Source organism: Ictalurus punctatus, chromosome 11 (genome assembly GCF_001660625.3).
Source record: "Ictalurus punctatus breed USDA103 chromosome 11, Coco_2.0, whole genome shotgun sequence".
Classification (NCBI taxonomy): Eukaryota; Metazoa; Chordata; class Actinopteri; order Siluriformes; family Ictaluridae; genus Ictalurus; species Ictalurus punctatus.
The window spans coordinates 3,553,960-3,576,864 of record NC_030426.2 but is presented as its reverse complement, the minus strand read 5'-3'; the positions used below and the strand labels follow the sequence as shown (position 1 = coordinate 3,576,864).

General features: G+C 40.8%; 1 protein-coding gene across 4 annotated transcripts in view; it reads right to left on the bottom strand.

Moving 5' to 3' along the window:
* Positions 1 to 2,109: 2,109 nt before the first annotated feature.
* pdzrn3b (PDZ domain containing RING finger 3b) overlaps positions 2,110 to 22,905 on the bottom strand; it is a 107,045-nt gene continuing 86,249 nt past the window's right edge. For 3 of the 4 annotated variants that reach the window (XM_017480301.3, XM_047158689.2, XM_053683562.1), the window contains 7 exons: positions 12,683 to 12,930; positions 10,975 to 11,062; positions 7,646 to 7,744; positions 7,198 to 7,260; positions 6,998 to 7,099; positions 5,257 to 5,373; positions 2,110 to 4,705 (listed from right to left, as the gene is read on the bottom strand). In XM_017480301.3, the coding sequence (XP_017335790.1) occupies positions 3,188 to 4,705; positions 5,257 to 5,373; positions 6,998 to 7,099; positions 7,198 to 7,260; positions 7,646 to 7,744; positions 10,975 to 11,062; positions 12,683 to 12,930 (2,235 nt within the window). In that variant the 3' untranslated portion in view covers positions 2,110 to 3,187. The remainder of the gene's footprint in view (positions 4,706 to 5,256; positions 5,374 to 6,997; positions 7,100 to 7,197; positions 7,261 to 7,645; positions 7,745 to 10,974; positions 11,063 to 12,682; positions 12,931 to 22,905) is intronic. The other variant, XM_017480302.3, reaches the window with a different exon arrangement.

The window sequence follows — 22,905 nt, the reverse complement described above, 5'->3', positions numbered from 1 at the left end:
CATCCATGTTTGCACATGGATTTGTTGTTCACATGCAAGACTGTATATGCACCTTCAGAATTATTCTTAGGCAAATTTGCTCTCATTGTATTTGGAAGCTTTTTAGGTAGAGTGCTGTGAAAAAGTGTCCCTATTTTCTTGTTTTTGTGTATATCTCATACTAAATTGTTTCAGAAATGAAAATGTCTGGGTTCCGCTTGTAATCCTGTAATCTCCTGTAGAGACTGGAGGGGATGCCCAGATCCAGGTTTATCTTGCTCACTGCTGATAGGATTGACCCTATGCATGCTGGGGATAGAAAACACCCTTATCATAGTAGAATCCCATATAACCTCTAGAAACGTTGTCCTCTGCAGTGGAGAAAGCATACCTTTCTTGAGGTTCAACTTGAGCCCCGAGCTCTTCACGTGGGCGAGAACATCATCTCCATATTGAATCACACTAGAATTAACCAGTTGTCCAGGTAGTTTGGTACACCAAAGTAATAGAGTCGCAAGGGAGCCAAAACAGCATCCATGCACTTTGTGAAGGTGCAAGGGGATAAAGCTAGCCTGAAGGGAAGAACCCGATATTAGTATAATGAAGCCCCATATTAATTGCTTGAGACAACACGTTTTGCATATTTGTGCTGTTGTAAGGGATTCTCATGGGGTTGAATAATTTTGAGACTGGAGAAGTCATTCTGAGTTGCATTTTCAGTTGAATTTTGGGAAACCACTTGAAGCGTTCGTCGTGTTGAACTATTTCAATCGCTTTTGTTTGATTTGTTCACTGCAAGCAGCTGAAAGTCTGTACATTTTCACATTAGGCCTGATTTGCAATGGGGGGTTGAATAACTTTGATTGCAGCTGTATGACCTTTAAACACTGAACAGAGCCAACCACTTTGCTGGCATGGTGCTGTTAGCTATAGTGATGTCAAAACTTTGATAGTACTAAAGCTAGCATTAGGAGAAAGTTGCAAATACAGCAAATTCCTCCATGGGGATTTAATATAGTTTCACAAACAAAAAAAACAACAACAACCTTGCAATACAATTGGGAGACTTACTCAGTCCTTTCCAAGTTTGTAGCCTTATTCGGATTGGACTAGTTTTAAATGAGCTAATTGTTGTAATTAATTATCAATGTAATTATTCCTTGAGTAATTATTAGTATCTCTGGGAAGTGTTTTAACAGACTGTGTGTGTGTGTGTGTGTGTGTGTGTGTGTGTGTGTGTGTGTGTGTGTGTGTGTGTGTGTGTGTGCATGTCTTACTGTGTAGTTTACCTTCTATAAAGTGAAAAGTAGATATACCCCCAGGTAATATACACTTATTATCCATTTGATCAGGAACACCTGTACACCTGCATGTTTATGCAGTTATCTAATCAGCCAATCATGGGGCAGAAGCGCAATGCAAAATATCATGCAGATACAGGTCGAGCTTCTGGGTGAGAAGGTTTGTGATACAGTCAGTATTCCAGTTCATCCCAAAAGTGTTCAGTGGAGTTGAGGTAAGGGCTCTGCGCAGGCCACTTGAGTTGAGTTACAGCATACAAAGACATTCTAGACACTTCTGTTCTTCCAATTTTGTGGCAACAGTTTGAAGAACCACATAAGGATGTGATGGTCAGGTGTCCACATATTTTTGGCAATACAGTGTATGCTCGTGTATGATTACTGCTTGTAAATGTATCACTTGGAAAAAAAAAAAAGTAACTTTCTTCAAGTTGATTATAACCCTAGATCGAGAATGTTTTATATCTCCTGATTTTTTTTTTTTTTTTTTTTTTGGTGTGACATGTTGATGTCTCACATGTGCAGACGCTCCCATGTTTTACACAGAGATCAGTTATCCTGTGCGAATTGAGCATCATTACACGTGTTCTCCGGGAACTACATACAGCCATGTTCACAAACTTTGCTACTTAGTTGATTTGATACCAAACCATATTAACTTGATTAATATGGTCAGTGGATTGAGGGTGAAGTGGTGATAAATATGTTTGAAAGACAAGTTAGATGGTGACGGATAGAATTATATTAATCTATAGGTCATGTTCAGGTTTAACCCACATTCATCATAAAACATTTCTTCCGAGACAAATAACGCAACATGTAACAACGCTTTCAAATATAAAACAATAATTTATTATTTCTCCCATTTTACAAGACATAAAATTGTGTTGGTAACTAAGGATTTGCTAGGTTGTGTTATTTCGCTTTGATACATAGAGTCCAATACAAAAGAGTTGTATTTTAGAAAAAAAAAAAAAAAAATTTATTTTACACCTTAAAGCATTTTGTAAAGGGCAAAGCCTGATACTCAATTTGTTTAAGACCAATTTGTTCACATCCTTTATGGTATGCTAGATATATACAATATGAATCATATTAAATGCACAACGATGCACACAAAGTGATTAAAACTTTGAAAGGTATTTTTGCAATACTGCGTCTGTGTCTCAAGAATTCTCTAAGATTTTGAGAACTGTACTTAAAACTGATTATTTCAGCAGATTAGTGACTAGGACTTTATGTTGTTCAAAGGAAAAAAAAAAAAATCCACACAATGTACCTTTTACAATGCAAACTGATTTACAGTTCATCAAATTGACATAAGGAGAACTTGCTCTCAGGAGGTACGCACCTTAAGTTATCTTGACCTATTTAACAACTGTAACACAATGTAACAAACTGTTTATAATGCAATTTTAAATAGCACCTTTAAATAATGTTGTTGTAATGTTGTCGGGAAAAAAAAAAAAAAAACTGTAACAATGTCCTCCCAAGGTATTGTGTTGGCCATGAAGCTAAATACATTGTATTACATTAAATAAGCAAAATGTATGCATCATAAGTAAAATACTGATAAAAAATGCTGCCGTTGGTTGTGTTATGACGTGGTCTTTAAACTATTTTCAGAAACATTTCAGAAAGGCCCAAATGTTAAGAAGCAGTTCCTTTATAATTACTCAAAAAGCAAGCGTGACATAAAAAGTATTATGCAAAATCATTTGTGTCATTTTTCTCTCCTAACAGTCCATTCTCTGAAACTCTCATCATACCTTCTCTTAACTGCTGATCACAAAACCCCTTCAAACAAAGAGACTCCTTCCTTATTTACAAAACATTGCCACATTGAACGAGGCAGGATACTTTACTCCAATCGGTAGTGTCCTATGTACAGCAGCTAGAGCACCAGTTCACACTGTGGTCACCGACAGCAGCGAGTTGTACACTCGCGTCCCATCTGGAGACCTTGCACCATGCGTGAGCAGTTCCTGGATGGTCATCCAGTTATCGAAGATCTTCTTGTTGCGTTTCTTCATCATTTTTTTGTGACTTAGTTCAATGATGTTGACCTCTTTTTTGTCATCAGTGCCACTCCCACTCTGCTCCTTCAGCCAGTCTGTGCGACTCTGCTTCATGAACTCGCGTCGCTGACGTTGTTCTTTGGCACGTACGGCGTGTTGCTTACGCTCCTCCTTGCTCCAGTAGCGGCCCATCTTCAGCTCACTGGCTGCGTCATCGTCCGTGGTCATGCCCCCACTGCGTTCCTCTCGGATGCGCAGGGCACGCTCCTTCAACAGGCGGTCACGTGCTGGCCTCTTGGTGATGTACCGAGTACCATCACTGCGTATCTTCACCTTCCACTCTGCTTTGGGCTCGGCCGATACTGGATCCCGGCACATGCTGGCAAGACTCATCTGGCTCTGTGCGTACTCTACAGCTGACTTCTGCTGAATCAACTGCATGTAACTTTGATAATGCTGTGCGTGTGCTGGGATATGGGCATGTTTGTAGGGTGAGTGTGGATGGCTGAGGCGACTCGACTTGCGTTCTTTGGCCTCAGAATGGTGGCCAGCATCAGGCTCTTTGGGAGAAGAAGTGTGGCTCCTGCTTGAGCCAGAAGCCTCTTGGACAGGTGAAAGCAGGGGCCTTAAAACTCTGGTATTGGGACCGGTTACAGTACCTCCTGCACTGGCTTCTGCAAGCTCTTCACTGGCTCGGCGTAAAGAGTTGTCCGGTGATAGCTCCAGGGTAAGTGGTGTGCTGCGGCAACTCTCTCCTGTATTGTAAGCACTTGAGCTGTCCTTGTCTGACTTCTCTGGCAGCTCGCTGATATCAGCCAGCTCATGGCGACGCGCATCCACACTTGTGTTGTAGTTGCGGAAGCCACTATTGTGCAACATCCATGGCTGGTCACGTAATTGCTGTGTACGGTGCGCCCGCACAATGCTCAGGCATTCAAGTTCGATGTTACGCAGCTCAGCGTTAAGAAGCTCCAGCTCCTTGTCCACATCATCATCTCCTGCACCACCAAATCCTTGTCCGCCATCTATGCCAAAACTGGGCCAGCTTATGCCCAAGCCACCCCCACTCCTCACCTGGCATTTAAGCTCCAACAGCTCCCTGAAGTGCTCACACTCATCAGCTGGGAAGTCACCCAGGAAATCTGCATCGGTGTAGTCGGCCGAGATGAAAGACTCATTGCTGAAGGGAAGGTCACTGCTTCCCAGCGTGTCCTGACTGTATGCCAGACGTCTGTGACTGCCCAGTGTGGTAGATGCACTGGTCTGGTCATCGCAGAGGTTCTCCTGCTCTGAGCTCTCATCATTGCGGGTGCTTTCATCCGTGCGTCCCACGCCACTGTCCTTTTCATGCTGCTGCGAGAGCAGTGTTCCTGTGTCCATCAAGCCTCCATCCTCCACCGGCTTCTTCTGGGAGAAAAAAAAAGCACCCAGAAGTAAGACCATGGAATTGTTAGGTTCTACTTGACAGTTGAATTAGTTATGTTTTCTACAAATGTTATTTACATACCAATAAATATATGTTCTGATGTTTTACCCCAAAATACTTCTACCAAGACAAAAAAATAAAATAAAATGTTGTCTGCTTTCACAAACCTTATGGCTTAAAATATTAAAATCACAGAACTGTCAGTTTGAGAGTACAGAACACACCCTTAAACAAATGACATTAAGAGTGATTTATAAGAAGAAGGTGGAGCTTCAGAGGTGGTCTTTCTCCCATACTCCTTACAGAACTGTGCCAGGCAAGAATCCTCAATCTTCTATAGTCAGTCTTAAATCGCATAGGTATTCATTAAAAATTTACAGATAAAAAAAAGGGACATGGAGGCAATAATAAGAATTCATACAAAAATGACTTGCTTCTGGTCATTTATCTGCTGGGACAGGCCTGTTCGACCACATGACTGACTGACGACTGTGACGGAGTTGGAGACTACATATTTGATGGACTGCTTTACCTGTTGGAGCATGCTGGCAGTGAACTGCATGGCCTGATGATGCTGCTGCTCGAGCATGTCCATGTGCAGATCATCCAGGAAATCATTTCTGTCATCTTCCATCCACCCGTCGTCGAGCTGTACCAGAAGACAGATGGGAAGAGCCGTCAATCTAAGCCTAACAAAGAGTGGTTACGTTTGTCCTAAAATTAAACACGTTTCAGAGATTTAAGAAAGTAATTGTGGATTAGAACTCTTTTTGTGTTTGATATAGAGCTTTCAATGCCTTTAGACCAAGACGGTCATAAGGATAATGGGGATTTTTAGGGGTGGGATTTCAGAACTCAAGCCCTGAATGTTTCACTGCCAGTCACAAATCATTTGTTCAGTCCTGAGTTACTGCACTTTCCTTCCCCACCACTCTCATTTTGAATATTCTATTACATAGCAGCAATCCAAATATTAGGCCAGGCACACTGTAAAACTCATTGGACCTCATTTTCAACGCATGCTGTAGAGTAACAAATATGGTTCCAACATTGCATTGTAAGCTATCCTAACTTGGTACATTTTTGTTTAGTCACAAAAGACCAAACTTTGAGCCATCACAGTGAGTAGCTTTGGAATTTCAAAAACGTAGTTAACATAAACATGCACTGCTTGGCCAAAAAAAGGGTCGCTGCTTGGATTTCAATAACCAAATACTTAAGAGCCTATGACAGGATCATTATTGCAGTGATTACCATGTTTCAGCTGTCAACAATTCTTTTAAGCCTAACTGAATGAGCGTGTAGCTTCTCATTTCTTAAACAACCATGTCGGAAGACGTATCCTATGGTCGTGGTAATTTTTTTTCCTGTGTTTCAGAAGGGGCAAATTATTGGCCTGCATCAAGCAAAGAAAACAACTAAGGGCATTGCTAAAATCCCTGGAATTGGGTTAAGAACTTTCCAAACGCATTATGTGGTTACGCATTATTCTTTGAGGAAGAAATGGGGTCGGAAAAATTTATGTTCAAAATCTTGAACGATCGCAATCAGAGACCTTTAAAATGCTCAGTCAAGTCACATAGTAAAAAATCTACAGTAGAACTCATGGCTATGCTTGACAGTGAACGTAAGAGCATTTCCACATGTACAATGCGATAAGAACTTACAGGATTAGGACTAAACAGCTGTTTGGCTTAATCAGTGTGAGGCTAATCAGATAAAAATGACTTCAATTTGCTGTGATTGTGATTGGACTGTGGAGCAATGGAAAAAGGTCATGTGGTCTGATGAGTCCAGATTTACCCTATTCCAAAGTGATGCATCAGGGTAAGAAGGGAGGTGCATGAAGCGATGCACCCAACATGCAGCGTGCCTACTGTACAAGCCTCTGGAGGCAGTGTTATGATCTTCTCTTATGGCACAAGAATACTCCAGGATGATAATGCCAAGATTAATCAGGCTCAAATTGTGCGAGTGCATGAGGATTCATTTTCGCACATGTCCTGACCTTAACCCCATTGAAAGTCTTTGGGGTGTGTTGGAGAAGACTCTGAGTGGTTTGACTCTCCTCTCTTCAATACAAGAGCTCGACCAAAAATTAATGCACCTCTGGATGGAAATCAACGTTGTCAAATTGCACAAGGTTGTCGAAACAAGGCCACGATGAATGTGGGCTGTAATCAAAGCTAAAGGTGTCGCAACAAAATTTTACGGATTAAGTCTACACTAAATCCCTGTTTCTTTTCACAACGTGTTTGAGAGTGCTTATATACCTGTATCTCCGGCCGAGCCACCAGCAGGCACACATTGCGGTTCTCTTCACTTGTGAGCAGAGACACCGCCTCCTCCCGATTCTGCACCTCTATGCCATTGATCTGAATAACAGACACATGAGCAACTTGTGCTGTAGCCTGAATGTCAAGATGCACTGGTGTGTGAAAGAGTTCTAGTATGTCTCCCACCCAGTACAAACCTGGATGATTCGGTCCCCTTCCCTGATTCGACCATCTCTTGCAGCAATGCTGTTTGGATCAATCTGTCAAAGGAAGTAAAAACGTTACTAAAAAATGACTAATTTTCGTTACTGACATCAGGTTCACTTCATCATATGATGGATCAATTGATCTAAACTGCAAAATGTAATAACATTGCAGAAGTTCTGAATATTTAATACAATAATGATAATTGCACTGATCATCATCATCATCATCATCATCATAATCATTATTACACAGCGCAATTTCAAGATCATACTGAAACAGCACAGGAAACTCTCCCATCAATGTTCCAGTCATAGATCAATAATACAATAATAATAATAGGATCATATAAATAACATCCATTGTTAATTCAGATTGTCTGTAAATCGTCTATAAAACAAAGACGATCACAGAGGGAGATGGAAAAGAGTTAGCGCCCACCTCGCTGACGTATATCCCAGTTTCATCCTCGTCATCAGTCCTATAGCACACAGTCAAGCCCAGCTTGTCCTGGATATTTGTCCTGTACAAATCCACTTCCTACAGAGAACACAACAACTTGTTCTTAACTGTGTCTATATATAGTGCATTAGCATATATAGTACATTACCAACATTAACAGGCAGATAGACATCAGCAGAACAACACAGACAAGGCCCCTCTTATCAGTCTCACAAGCTTTTAACTGGATTGGAGCCATTTCTTTTTCAGAGTCAGGGCTGACAGGATGAATGAAGAGCTCAGTACGGCACTAGAGTCGAGCCTCGTTTATCACCTGTCAACACCTGTAATCTGTAAAATACAGATTGCTATTTCCAAGAGAGGAGGCGGATCGAACGGCTGACTACCCAAATCTCCTTCAATCTCTTCTGCCTGCACTCCGGCGCTCCAGCTCAGCTTCAATTTCCACCAAAAACACTTGTTCATATGAGATGCCTTATTCTTAAATAAATCTGTCATCCATATTTTACGCTACCAGTGGTCCATCATACTTTTTTTTTTTTCTTAGCATGATCTACTAGTACACCATGATTCAAGTATGCGAGTCCTGCCAGCATTGGGCCTTATTTATCAATCTTTGAGTCAAGTTGCCTAAATTTTCAAAGGCCAAAACGAACTAAAAAATTTGTTTTCTTCATACTCAAGTGTTGATACCTGCCAATCATCCATAAATTACCAAGTGCACAGCAGATTCACATTTAGTGATGCCCAAAACCAAAATTCTAAAGATAAATTCAATTCAATTCAATTTTATTTGTATAGCGCTTTTTACAATAGACATTGTCTCAAAGCAGCTTTACAGAAATATCAACACGGTATACAGATATTAAAGGTGCGAATTTATCCCAACTGAGCAAGACACTGAGTGGCGATGGTGGAAAAACTCCCTAAGATGTTTTAAGAGGAAGAAACCTTGAGAGGAACCCGACTCAGAAGGGAACCCGTCCTCATCTGGGTAACAGATAGTGTGAAAAAGTTCATTATGGATTTATATGAAGTCTGTATGGCCTTAGGAGCAGCCGTAGTCCCAGCAGTCTGGAATTAGAGAAGATTTGAGCTCCATCCAGATGCAGAAAGGATCTGGATCTCTAGTATCTCCATAAATTCGTGTGGGGCTCGGCGAAAGGAGAGAGAGGGAGAAAAAAGATAATTATGACTGCGAAGTAGTAGAACAGAATCTAGTCAGGGTAGGCTTGAGTAAACAAATACGTTTTAAGCCTAGACTTAAACACTGAGACTGTGTCTGAGTCCCGAACACTAATAGGAAGACTGTTCCATAACTGTGGGGCTCTATAAGAGAAAGCTCTTCCCCCTGCTGTAGCCTTCACTATTCGAGGTACCGTCAGATAGCCTGCATCTTTTGATCTAAGTAGGCGTGGCGGATCATAGAAAACCAAAAGGTCGCTTAGATATTGTGGCACGAGACCATTTAGTGCTTTATAGGTTAATAAAAGTATTTTATAGTTAATGCGAGATTTCACTGGGAGCCAATGCAGTATTGATAATATCGGTGTGATATGGTCGTATCTTCTAGTTCTAGTTAGGACTCTAGCAGCTGCATTCTGGACTAACTGGAGCTTATTTATATTCCTACTGGAACATCCAGACAGTAAGGCATTACAGTAATCTAATCTAGAGGTGACGAATGCATGAACTAGTATTTCCGCATCATGTAGTGACAATATGTTTCTTATCTTAGAAATATTTCTGAGATGAAAGAAGGCTATCCTAGTAATATTATCTACATGAGCATCTAATGATAGGCTGGAGTCAATAATCACTCCAAGGTCTTTAACTGCTGCACATGATGAAACAGAAAGACCATCCAGAGTAACCATGTGATCAGAAAGAATACTTCTAGCTACAGGTGGGCCTAATAAAAGTATTTCTGTTTTATCAGAATTAAGTAGAAGGAAGTTAATTAACATCCAATGTCTAATGTCCTTTACACAATCCTCAACTTTACTAAGCTTATAAATCTCAGACAGCTGAAAACAACAAAATGACAACTAAATAGCAAAAGAGCAAAAGTGTGGCATGCGCTAAATCCTCCAGTAATGCAGCTCAGCCAATGCAGTGCATTGACAATAGACACACACTAAGTAATCTTCCTTTTATATAGTGCCATCTCTTTTATCCTAAATGAATAGCTATTTCTCTTAATTTGTAGATTTACTGAATAGTTCTCTTTCGAGTAATTAATATGACGCACAAGTGTTTGGCTCAGGTTCTCATTATATTTGTATTCAGCTGAAATGAATAAGCGATTTAAACTCGACAACATAATCTGTACATAACATTGCAGTAAATTATGGACAATTACATGACTTGAAGCCTGTCAAATGAGGTTCTCATCGAAGAGTCTCCTTAAATGTAAATGTTCACAAACCTAGGAGTTTTACAAACTAACTGGATTTTCATGAATACCATATATAGTGTAACTGTCCCTGCAAACAAATAAATTCATTCGTATCCAGTTTGATGAATGTTCTGGAAATACAAATTTAAAAAAAGGAACATCGAGGAAGATAGATTTGTCCACAATAAACTGCCCCATCGTGCCCCGCTTATAACCCCTACATTACACCTGAAGGCAAGACTTTATATTTGGTTGTGAGATGGCGTTGCTTTGGCTTTCTCTTAATCATTCATGTGTGTCTGTGGCTCCATGGTGATTTATGAACACTCCTCAGGAAAGGAAGGTCAAAGCAGAATTGTGTGCTGAACATCTGTCCCAAAAAAATGTGAACCTCACCTCATTATTAATACACTGATGACCCTAACGACACTTCATTTTTCTACTGCCTCTGCATTTTGACTGCAACCTCATTACAGTTTCTGTCTCCCACTCATCTGATTATAATCGTTCCATGAATCACTTCAGTTCGGAGACCTAGAAATCAGTGATATTTGTAAATGAACAATCTCACGGTGTGACGTGTTCAATGGGACTGGGCTGATGAGTGCTCAAATGGACTGGGATTGTCAATAGAATGGATCTACTGGAGGAGTGCATACAGAGTAAACCTTCTTAATGTTATTTTGCTGGAGACAGACAGGCTTTAAGCTGCGCAGTTAGACTACAGTGACAGCACACTAGAGATATATCTTCATTTATGTTTAGGGGAAGAGCTAGAGCAGGAAAATGAGAGAGAGAGAGAGAGAGGGCAAAAGAGAGATAAAGTGAAAGTGAAGAAGTAATAGTAACAAATAGACAAAATAAAAGACTAAGTCAAGTGTGTGTGTGTGTGTGTGTGTGTGTGTATTACCTCATACTCAAGTTCCTCTCTTTCCATATCTTGCGGCATGGTCTCTAGGTAATCATTCGGGTCGAAATACTCATGCCCGGGAGAATGTCTGTGAAAATAATACCACCACCATAAAACTTAAGATAAAACCATAAAATAAAGTTTTAGAGTTCTCTTGCTATGCTAAAAATATTTCCTCTATGACATCTCATTACAAACGCTTTTGGCCAAGGTGCTGCTTTTATTGTAGGTCCTAAAATTACTTCCAGGCCATGATATCGAAATATAGACTCGTTCTTCAAAAGACATGCGTTCTTTACTTTGAATTAATGTATAACCAACCAACCTACGCTTCAGTGAAAGCTCTTGTAATTAACATCTAGAATCCCATATGAACTGATATGTTAATGTTCTGGGGTAAAAGAAAGAAGGGTGGTTAATGACGTGAAAATGTAAAAATATCCGCCTCAACCATGCACTGGATATGTGAGAGCGGTTTAATGTCACTGAGCTGAGAAACCATTTAAAACTATCAGTCCTGATAGTGAAGGTGAAGTAATGCTGCCTTTAATATGAGACAAAGAAATGGCGCTTTAGGTGATACGGAGAGATCAGAGAAGGGACAAGTGCTTCCGGAGAAAACGCAAACCGAAATGAACAATTCCTACAGTAAGACGCAGCTGTGCAGACGTCCTGTAGGGTTTCTAGTGTTAATGAAGACATAAGTGAAAGACTGGAACCCGAGTGCTTCTTTGCTTGACATTTCAGGTTGTCCCATTACTGATGGCTATGGCTACACAATTGACCGTCTGAAAGACGGTCCCTGCTGCCCACAATTGTGCCCCTGCTGCTCTACAGGTCGTATTAAAGTAAACCGGAAAGTGTCATTTTATACCATTCCAAAAAAACACTAGTAAAATGGACTAGCGTAAACATTGTAAACATACCTTTGTAAAGTATACATATGCTCACATGTATGCTAGTGTCAAGACGATACATAAATGTCTAGTCATAAGAGGAGCTATCTATTTTTAGGTTTAATTACTTTAAAAAAAAAAATTGGTTGTAGTTCAGTGACTCTAGTTTTCTAAACCTAAACCAGCTCAGCTTCAAGAATAGATCCACAGTTGCAAATTATTTCAAATCACATGCATTTATGTAAATGATTTAGCTGAGGGCAGCTCATTGTACCACAGACCGTTGTCAGAAAAGCGAGAATTTTCATTCATTTTTCCTTTTATTCACACTCTCCGGTGTGATGCGCAAATTATTTAATTTGTTTAAAGGTGTCCGCACAGAGAAGTTTGTGTTTCTTCTCCCTGTGTCAAATTCAAAACCAAAATTCAAAAAGATATGCCTTGTCTGAGTCTGTGGCACCGAAACGCAACTATGAAAAACAACCACTTCAAATCGTCTTATTCATAGACATGGACTAATTATTAATGGTTAAGCATTAAAAGGTAACTGTTGTCACTTTTCAGTCATGTTAGTTGCTTATCCAGACCTTTGTAAGCAAATAATGTGATGTAACTGGACTGTTACAAATTTTATTTGAGTACCCCGCTGCTACAGAGCATCAAACCACAACGGGCAAATTATCTTAGTTATTTAGTTACTCATGTATGCAATATCTGTCATTTAAGATCAGCCCTATTCTGTGTGAGTGCTCCTCAAAAATATATCCGCTCCACTCTGTGCAGTCAGATTGGCCAAAAGACGTGCCACTCACCCTTCAGGTAGCATGTACTGATCAAGTGCAGGAGGTGTTGAGGCAGGCAGCTTGCTGAGGGCCATAATGTGCTGGAAGGTGATGTCTGTCTGTGTACTGATGTCCATCAGCTGTGCGTCTGCTTCAGGTCCTGCTGGTTTGGGCCTCGGCGTCCTGCGCAACACCTGCACCATGATAGGCTCTTTGGCTGTGCGGAAGGCTTCTACTGCTTGCTCATGAGTAGCACTGGACAGGTCTTTGCCATTTACCTGGACGCAGAGAGAAAGGAAAAGTCTTTTAGAGCTAAACTGTTGCTAAGAGGAGTGTTAAGGGATTGAGAGCAAGGGATCTAGTTGTACGATAGACACATACAACAAACGATAATAGTCATTATGGCTTATAAAAAAAAACAAACAAAAAAACCCAATGTCTATTCAAATGCAGCCCTGATTCATGATCATCATTCCAATATTATAAAGTGTGTGTTTTCGCTCAAATTGAAAATGTTAACATTCACACAGGGAGAGCGGACTTGTTAGTAGTAGGGACTGCTCACTCAACAGGGTCTATCCCTTTTCCAGAATTCCTTCTGAAACACAGATGGGGAAGCCAAGAGCCTTTTCTCTACCTCAGCAGGCTTTTCTCTCCCTATCAGTCATGCTTCAATTGCAGCCCAAAAGCAGGGATGAAGAAAAAAAAAAAAAAAGAAGATATGCATCAAATAGAACAGCACAGAGCAACAAACACCAGGTTTGTATAGTATTTGCATATAACGTTGATGCACAGAGTGACCGTTTTGATCAGTTTCGCCTTAACCAAGGACGAATTGTAATAATTTCACATGGCTTCTTTTCAGGGTCAGAGGCAAATGCTGCAGAATGGAAAAGTTAATTAGAACGAGCCCCTCTTTAATTAATCAGGGCTCTTAGGGAAACCAGATTGTGGAGAATAGTGGTGGGGGGGTGGGGGTTTGTCACGAAACAGATTTCTTGAGCTAAGCAATTTTAGGGCCAGTAAAATATGGTGCCACCCTGGGAGATTAAGTGAGCGCAGTATGTTAACCTGCAGAGATTAATTAATATGCACAACAAGCCAATAGTGGGGCGGAGAGAGTTAATTACAAAAAAGTGGGCCGTGCAATAAGACGTCTTTTTAAATTTGACTTGCTGTCAGTTGGTTGCCTAGAAGACTAAATCAACTAATCATCAGGGTCTGATGGATATCTGGACACAAACAGGTAGGCCTGTGTGTCAATTAATTACTCGGACAATAAACAATACTACTGTAACAATAAAAATATATATATTTCCTAGGTCACGGCTTGATGATCCGAACACTATTGGTGCATTAACCTAAGAAGTAAAGTGGCACTAAGTGAAACTGGCATTTTATAGAAGCAATATTTGCCAGACTAATTTAATCCACAGCGTATAGTAAACTGATATAATGGAAATAAACTCTTGACTGGTGGAAAGTACTTCAAGCTACGCATCGGCCCAGTCCCAGGAAAAATACACATTTCTGGGTTGTGGTTTTCTACAGGCTAAAAGAGTACCTTAGCTAGTTTAATTAAGGAGCCAGAGGCTATTTTAGCGCTACTGCTAACTGTATATTAAACCCAGGGTCAGCTGCCTCTCTTATCACAGCACTAACAGAGCTTTTCCCTTGGCGTTTCACCAGCCACAGCAATCCCAACATGTTCATTTGTGATTCCATAGATGAGAGACAGCTTTGATAGGATCTGTGCCTGGGGAATTTATACAGCCACGCACAACTCACAGTTTTCCAGCTGAGCAAAGCACAAATGCACATTCCTGGGATGATGAAACTGATGTGAATTCATAAGAAGCCGACTTGCAGCAAACCATTTCTGTAATTCACCTTGACATTAATATAATATAGTGGTATTCAGTGTTTCTTCAGTGCACAACATTAGTTTTCTGATGAGCATGAACGCACATTTTATCTGACACCCGTCATAAAGGCGTCTGTATGAAAGTCATAAACAAAGCCTCTCTCAAGGCATCCAAATGAGTTGTATCCTTGACCTTGCCTACTTAAAACTCAGTACGGAGACGTCTAAAGACATTATTACAGTGATGAGGGTTTTTGACTGTCAAAGAGACAGCGAAGAGGAAGCTCACTGAGGAGTCACGCACTTTTAACGTTAAAGCGGTTATGTGATACCTTATAACCAGAACGGATTAACTCGAATGCAAATTGAAGACAAACTGGATATCTGAAATGAGCTCGATGCCAAATTATGAAACGTCAGAAAAGACCATTTTAAAATAAGTCACCACCATCAGAGCAATTAGTTAAAAAAAAAAAATGCAAGTCCATAATAAACCATTTGAAAAGATAGGGCTACAGTAAAGCTAGTAAAGTTAAAACAATAAGCTGAAGGTTTTTAATGTGATTCAACTCTTTGCTAAATTCTAAAAGATGGATAAATTCTACTTGTGAAGCCTGACACTCTCATTCATTCTTCAAGAATGACTCCGTACATTCCCTTTCTCCTTCTATCCACTTTTCAATGTCTTCCTTTGTGCTTTTATTCCATCCTTTTTTCTGAGTAAAAAAAAAACAAAAAAACAACAATCACTCCTCTCGCTGTGCTCAGCTCCCTGCAAGATCTCCCTAGGAATCTCTTTCCTCTCTAGAATCCATGACCCCTGAGACAAAGCACTGGCCATGCAGCCTTCGCTCTACACCCAGCAGCCTCCCTTATCCAGCTCCCCAGCAGGGAATACACTCCACCAGAAACCCCATTCAACAAGCTCACCTTTGACACAGCCTACAATGGCTGAGAGCTGTAGCCTCTAGTCGCTAGCAACTCTGTGAACCAATACTCTTCACCCTGCTGAACTGCAGAGATGGTCACCCCTGGAGGACACTAGTAATGACATCACTGCTCAAACAGCCTTTCATTGACTCAAAGCCAGTGAGCAGGAATGTTACACTGACAAACTGCTCAACATCGGTTATGGAACAACCTTTGTTTATTTAGTTCTTGACGTTCTGCTGAATTTTACACGTCATAGGCTATTAATGCCTCAGAGGAAATTATGTTAAATGAGGCTGCTGGGTAAATGTTAATATTCAGCCGAGTCCTTGGTAATGGCAGAAGGCCACAGTGCGCACTCTTTGGCTGGAATAATAATGAGCAATAATGACGAGCACGAACAACGAGCAATAAAACACTGCTTTGCATTTCCAGTGCTACAGTTAGCAAGAGGCTGACTCTGGATGAAAAGTCAAACTGAATCAGCAGTGTGATTCTTCACGCTATGATGTGCTTTGAGTAACTAGTCTGAGTAATAGGCTATAAGAATTGATCAGAGCACTGGTTCATTCTGCACACACTGTGATTCCATCTAGTCCTTGGGAAAATGTGGCAATATGTCAGCTCTTCTAAACTGAGGTTTTAAGGCACCCACCTTTCTAATGTGCAAGGCTTCCTAATCAAATTCATCAAGATTGTTGATGCGTAAGAGGAGGCAAAAGACAAAGATGTTTGAGGTATGGACAGAAGTCAGAGCTGGACGACTCAGGAAGAGCCTGGAGAAATGGATTGGCAAAGATTCCTTTTACAGGGGAGGTCTGTCTACAGTTGTGTTTAATCCTCCTTTTCTTACATGTTTAGCAGTCTGGTCACGAGAATAAACCCAGAAGAACTGGTGCTGGTTTTATACTCCTTTAAGAGTTGTCAGGGGATGCCTAATGGCGGCAACGGGAGCTTCTTTGGACAGCGTGAGACCAAGCAACTTTTCTTCTCCAACGGCATGCATTCTTGATGTGGATTAGGCAGCAAAGACAGACCGCTTGTGATGGGCATAAGCTGCTTGGAAAAATACAGCATTATCCCCCCCCCCACTTAATCTTGTTTAAGCATTAGACATTGTATTTTCCAGAGGAGAACGATAAATCGAAAATGGTCACTTCCTCCAAGCTCTCCTTGGCCTTTCTACATGGCTTAATAAGCCACTGCTTCAGGTGTTTGTGGAGAACAAACTTTCCCATGCTCAGACGAGACAAAATTAGTTCAGGGCAGAATCAAGATACCAGTCTCCACACGGAACCGTTACATTTATTAATGGAAATTGACCAAGGAGCATTGATCAATCTCAATGATCTCTGATTCATATCTTTGACCATCTTGAACATTATTATGGAACTGTGTTACCGGTGATGGCACAAATGATAGAAAATCTTCGCTGAAGATGAAAACATGGGCCAGCAACATGACCGACACAAAAGTGTCTGTGGTGCGATAGAGACCAGAGGTTTCCTGTGAGTGGATAAGCTGCTAGACGGTAATGAGACGTTATAGTTAAACAGTAGCAATTCAGCATCTCAAATCATCTTGAAGGAAGGAGAAAAGTCATGTTGGCCAGTCTCAAGAGTCTTGTAAGTAAATTCAGTGGGATTTAAGTTCAGGGGAAAGCGAGGATTGATTCATTTTGCCAGTAATGATGAGAAAAGGCCAGAAGCTTACACCTACATCACCCTTAATTAGAGGTAGTTTCTCATTCTGCTAGCTTGATGAATGGCCTTTAACTACAGAAAGGTAGACTAGATCTCAAAACAACGGAGAGGAGGACTTGCTGTTGCCTAAATCTGCTGTCAGACTCGTAACAAATGGACACGCATGCATACATATGCAACATATGTTTGTTACAGAATCGTTATTCAAACGTTTGTGGACACCGTACACATCCATATTTCACCCATATGTGGACCTTCCCCAAACTGGTGCCACAAAGTTGGCATGAGACTTTCAGCACACAGTTGTATAGGTTGCCTGCAGCATTACAATTTCCCTTCACTGGAACCAAGAGGCCCAAACATGCTCCAGCATGAAAATGCCCCTGTGCACAAAGCCAAGTCCATGAAGAAATCGTTTGCCAAGGATACAGTGGAAGAACTCAAGTGGTCTACACAGAGCCCTGACCTCAACCCCACTGAACCCCTTGGTGTTGGATGAACTGGAATGCAGACTGCACCCCAGGACTTCTCGCTCAACATCAGTGCTTGACCTCACCAACGCTCTTGTGGCTGAATGAGCACAAATCCCCACTGCCACGCTACAAAATCTAGTGGAAAAAGTCTTCTTTCCAGAAGAGTGGACAGTAAAGGCAGTAAAGGCAGACTAAATCTGGCACGGGATGTTCAAAAAGCATATGGGAGTGATGCTCAAGTGTCCACAAATCTAATTTTCGGCCATTTAGTGTATTAGGAATAAAACATGATAGGGTTTGCTGTTATAGGATAATCTCAACAATGTGGTGGTGTAGTGCAGCTGAATGTAAAACTAAGGACAACTTACTGACTGTTACAAAGAACTCACACAAGAGACGTCTTCTATAAATGTTTAAATAAATGTCTTCTTACAGAAGGTTTCACCCAATCAATGAGTAGACATTTTTCTTTGTTAAATGACAGTAAGGTCTATTATTAGTTTTTAGATGAAACTGTAACATGACCGCCATAACAGTCATTACATATTATAATCAGCCCATTAATATAAACCTGTGATTTGAAATCAACAGCTGCAGTACTGTCACAGCTGCTTTTATCAAACGTTAACCACCTTCTGACCAGGTCAGAAATGAAAATTCAACAGCAATGTGGTATAAGTCATTATAAAGTGACAAATCCAAATGTATTGTTCCGAGTAATTTCTGGGAGCCAGTCATATCGTGCGGGCTTTTTACTGCCCGCCCAATTCTCTGCTCTCGCAGCCTCGGTTCCTACCTGGTTTTAGTTCCAAATCAAAAATATCTGCCGCAAAAAAACAGAAGAAAGACTTAAAACAACAGATACGTGATTTCCTGAGTTATATTATTTGTATTAAAATGCATTTTAAACAAAATTTGCCTACTATGGTTTATGGGCAATGATTTGTTTCTTTACTTGTTAGTGTGAACAAGCTTTACCAGGTTGAAGCAGGAAGTACGCAATGAGCTCATTCACTAGGTCTGAAGATACAAATATTTCACTATGGCTCATTTTTTAAAAGTGCATAATAATTTGCAATAGGTGCAGGCATTAATTTGTAAGAAACATACTTTTTGGATATTCTTTTACTTACTATATTATGTATATAGGTCAGAAATAATGCATCAACATGGATGTATTATTAAAAAAATTACTGTATTGAATTTCATACTCTCATAAGACCCTAGGACTATAAGCATTATTAAATGATGGCAAAATTAAAATCTTACTAAAAAAAAAAATGTTACTTCAAAAGATAAAATATTAAATTATGTTAGGTGGGTTTTTCACTGCCTCCGCTGCGTGTCCTAAATATCAGCTGTCCGGCACAGAGGGATAGCGATGATTAGGCACTGAGGGAGTACTCAGGCTGACGAGGAATAATGAGAAGTAATGGCTCTCCATCATCTGCATTTAAAAGGGGCCCACAGCTCTAACAAAGATTAGACCTCTCTGTCAGCATGTTTTATTCATCACTCGGCATGAACTCCAGGGATACATACCGCTTTTCACCTCCGAAACATGTGTTCACACATGCGATTTATATCGTTAATCATGTCCCATCATTTACCAGCGACTAACAAGCCTCCGGAGCAAAGCATTGGAGGTGTTAATACAAAGGAGTCTGCAAATGAACTCATTTATCCATAGCCTGTTGTCAGAATACTGACTGTTAACTGTTAATTAAAAAAAAAAAAAAAAAAGAACATCCAAAGCATGACACACTGCAATCATGGCATTTCTGTTCATACAACTGGAAGAACAAAGACATGCCAACAAAAGACATCATACGACGAGAAAAGCAGATGGCACATTTAATCTGCCCTGATGTCCGTTATTTTTGAGGACCAACACAAAGCATTTGTGAGCATCTGTTCAAACACATCACCTATAAAAAGTAAATAAAATAAGACCCAATAAACACCTGCTCCTGTATGTCCTCACACAACACCACACCTGTACTATATTTCAGTCTAAAATACAACAGCTCATATAGATTATACTGTTGTTAGAATATATTATTCATCTCATATACTGCACTAGTCCTCCTGTTATGTGTACTGTTTGGGTTATAGCTGTACAAATACAACTATGTGTTACATCGGCCTCACTACATCATCAATTGCTGTCACATTATATCTGTGAGTTGCTTGCATAAAGTCATGTTATGTCTGGATTAATCCTGTTATGATTAATCTCTCTCTTTTAAGTACAAAGTGTTTTGTTTGCCTGTTTATTATGCTGTAGCCTTGTTTTGTCTACATTTCATCTCTGCAGCCATCACTTTATATCTGCAGCCTGTCTGTGCCACTTGTACATCTTGTCATGTGAGAGAGATTGTTATGTCCTGGCTGGTCCTGAGTATACTGATCTGTCCCCAGTGACTGCTGGCCACCTGTTCCAATGTGAAACAGCTGTGGAGGCGCTGCGGCCTCAATCTGTCTCTGATTAAGCAAAGTGTCTGTCTCTCTCCCGATTTTCTTCAACTCATGCAACACAAGCTAACCACTGCTTCAGCATGGCTCTGTCGAGCCTCATTAGCACACAAACTTCAGGATGAGGATGTTCTTGACTGTCATATCCCTGTCTTATTAAGGGCCTTAACAAAATCTTAGTTTGGTGTTCCTTAATGTGCGATAAACAAATCGCATTCTCCATGGTAAAGCGCATATTATTCTTAACATTTAATTAGATTACCTAAACAAGTAGCATCCCAAATCTATTTCCCACTCTCCTTTATCTTGCACAAGATATGCGCCTTATCTCTACATGTAAGTTAATTAGATTTACGCTCATTTCCGACCAAAATGACCTTTTGCTTTTGTTCCATGAGACAATTTGTTCTAATCACATCAAAAGCACTCTTGGACAGAGAAAACATCATGGAAGCCAAGCTCTGTACAGAACCTTACTAGCTAGTAGGGAAAGGTAAAAGGGAAACAAAATACAGGCGCCATGGCGATTACCGGCTGCTTTCGGGTGATTTTAGGAGTCTCCATACAGTCAGCCATGCAGCCAGATTAAGAGCAAACACCAATGGAGGAATTTGCATCTCCACATGGTGCATACCTTGCCTGCTTTGAAGCTGTCAGCAGGGGGTTGTGGTGTACTTAGCGAGGTCAACTTTTGCAAGGATGGCAAGACAAAAATCACACTGTGCCTAGTCTGGGATTTAATTATCTTAACTGAGGGAGAAATGGCTTTTCTCTCCCCTTGTATGCGTTCAGGGAGTCAAGTGCTAATACACTTTTCCTAACAGACATTTTTCCGAATAGGATCCTTTCTCTGGAATCGATGGTAGAATGAAGTGCTATTTTCAAACACTAGAGTGAGCATAGTTTAAGCCTTGCCTAAGCATATACAAAGGCACAGAGGAGCTTAAGCTGTCCTTTAATGATAAATGTTCGAGCTTAGGGAGGTGGACTGGAGGAAGGAAATATGCCCTTCTAGCTCAGTGATACCATGGCATCATGACGACTCATATACCATAGATTTCTGGGATAATGAAAGTGTTAAGGGAGACTTGTAGTGGACCTTGAAGAGGAACTGACATCTGGAAGTATGTTTTGTTTCCTCTCTGTTGTTGACTAAGGCACTGATGAGAGAAATAATTATGGACCAGGGAAGATGGAGAAAGAAAGTGATAGAGGCTGGGGGTAGGCAAGATGCCAGACACCCTAATGAATAGGATGTGTGTGTATTATCTGTGGATGAGGCCAGCCTGGAGCCTGAACCTCCCTGAAACCCATCCATTCTCCCACAAACACACCCACTCTTCCCACACCAGACACGTCCCGGTTCACTCTCTCTGTATCTGCTACCATTGAAATATCCAGCAAAAGATAATCAAGTCCATGTATTCCCACACAGGTCTATGAGTACCACAGGCACACATCTATGGATGACAAGAGGGGATGAGACTTTCACATTTCAATCAAACGTTGGGCTCTGTTCATTAAATCAACAGTGCTGGGCTCCTATCCAGTGCAACAGAAAACGCTCGGTCTGTTGATGGATGAGTTTGAATCCTGATGTCGTCACAGCCATCCATACATGTACTTTCTGGGTGGAAGGGATGGTGTTACTCTTCCCTGTCAAATATGAGCAACACTATCCAGTTGTTGGCTTCTATGAGCTCATGTGTGCTGTGGATGGCAGCACGTGCTTTTCTCAGAGAATGTAGTGATACAGTCGATTGCTTCATATATCTAGGAGGAAGCACACACCAGCCTTCATCTAGCTATTGTGTGATAGGAAAGTGGTCCAAATTTCACCAGTGAAAAAAAATAAATAAATAAAAATCCACCAGTGCCACCCTACTACTCGTTCCTGGATTTACTTGGGTCTGACTGACACGCTGGCCCAAAATAAAATTTCTCAGTAACCATATCCTCACCACACTGCTCACTACATGTGCAAGAAAGAAAGTTTACAACATGATCTGATTAAGAAGTATCGGATCACATGGACAAGAAACATAAATCATCCCTCACTGAAGCAGTCAGACACAAAAATGCAAGAAGACTACTACGGCTCCAAGATCTGTCCTGATGCACCAATGGGTAACATTTACTGGTGAAATTTAATCATGCTGCTTGTCACTTGCTTTGGCAACGTCACACTGAGATAATTATCCCTTACATTCATTTAGAGGTAAAATGCCTCTCTCCTGACTTATCATTTCATAAGAAAGCTGGAGGAGAGAATTCAAGGTATACTGGATGAATTATCTGAGTAGTGATAGTTTGATGGAAAACATGGGTGATGGTCTTTGTGTGCTGAAGCTCAGTCCACTCAAGTGGTAGCCCTGCTAGGAGTAATTGGCAAGGCGAGGGGGCCATAAGACTAACAGCATGGTGCCCTTAGCTAACAGTCTGCCAATCAAGAGTCTCTATAGAGGATGGGAAGAGTAGGACAGAGGATTGTGATCTATTCAGTTGGCCCTATATTTCTTTTTTTCTCTGTAAAGAAAAAGCTGGATTGAAAACATGATTTAATGTTAGGGCACACACACACACACACACACACACACACACACACACACTTCCCCCAATATGGGACAAGGCTTTTAGTCCCACTCTCACATGGGTTTGATCAAAGCACAGCTCGTCTGCAGGCCCAGCAGAGGAGAACCTGCAGAGGACAATACAAATGAAAAATACACATAGTGGTTACCCATTAGCTTTCCTTTCACATGCGCAAACGCGCGCACACACACCCACAAAAAGTAGCTAAAACAATGA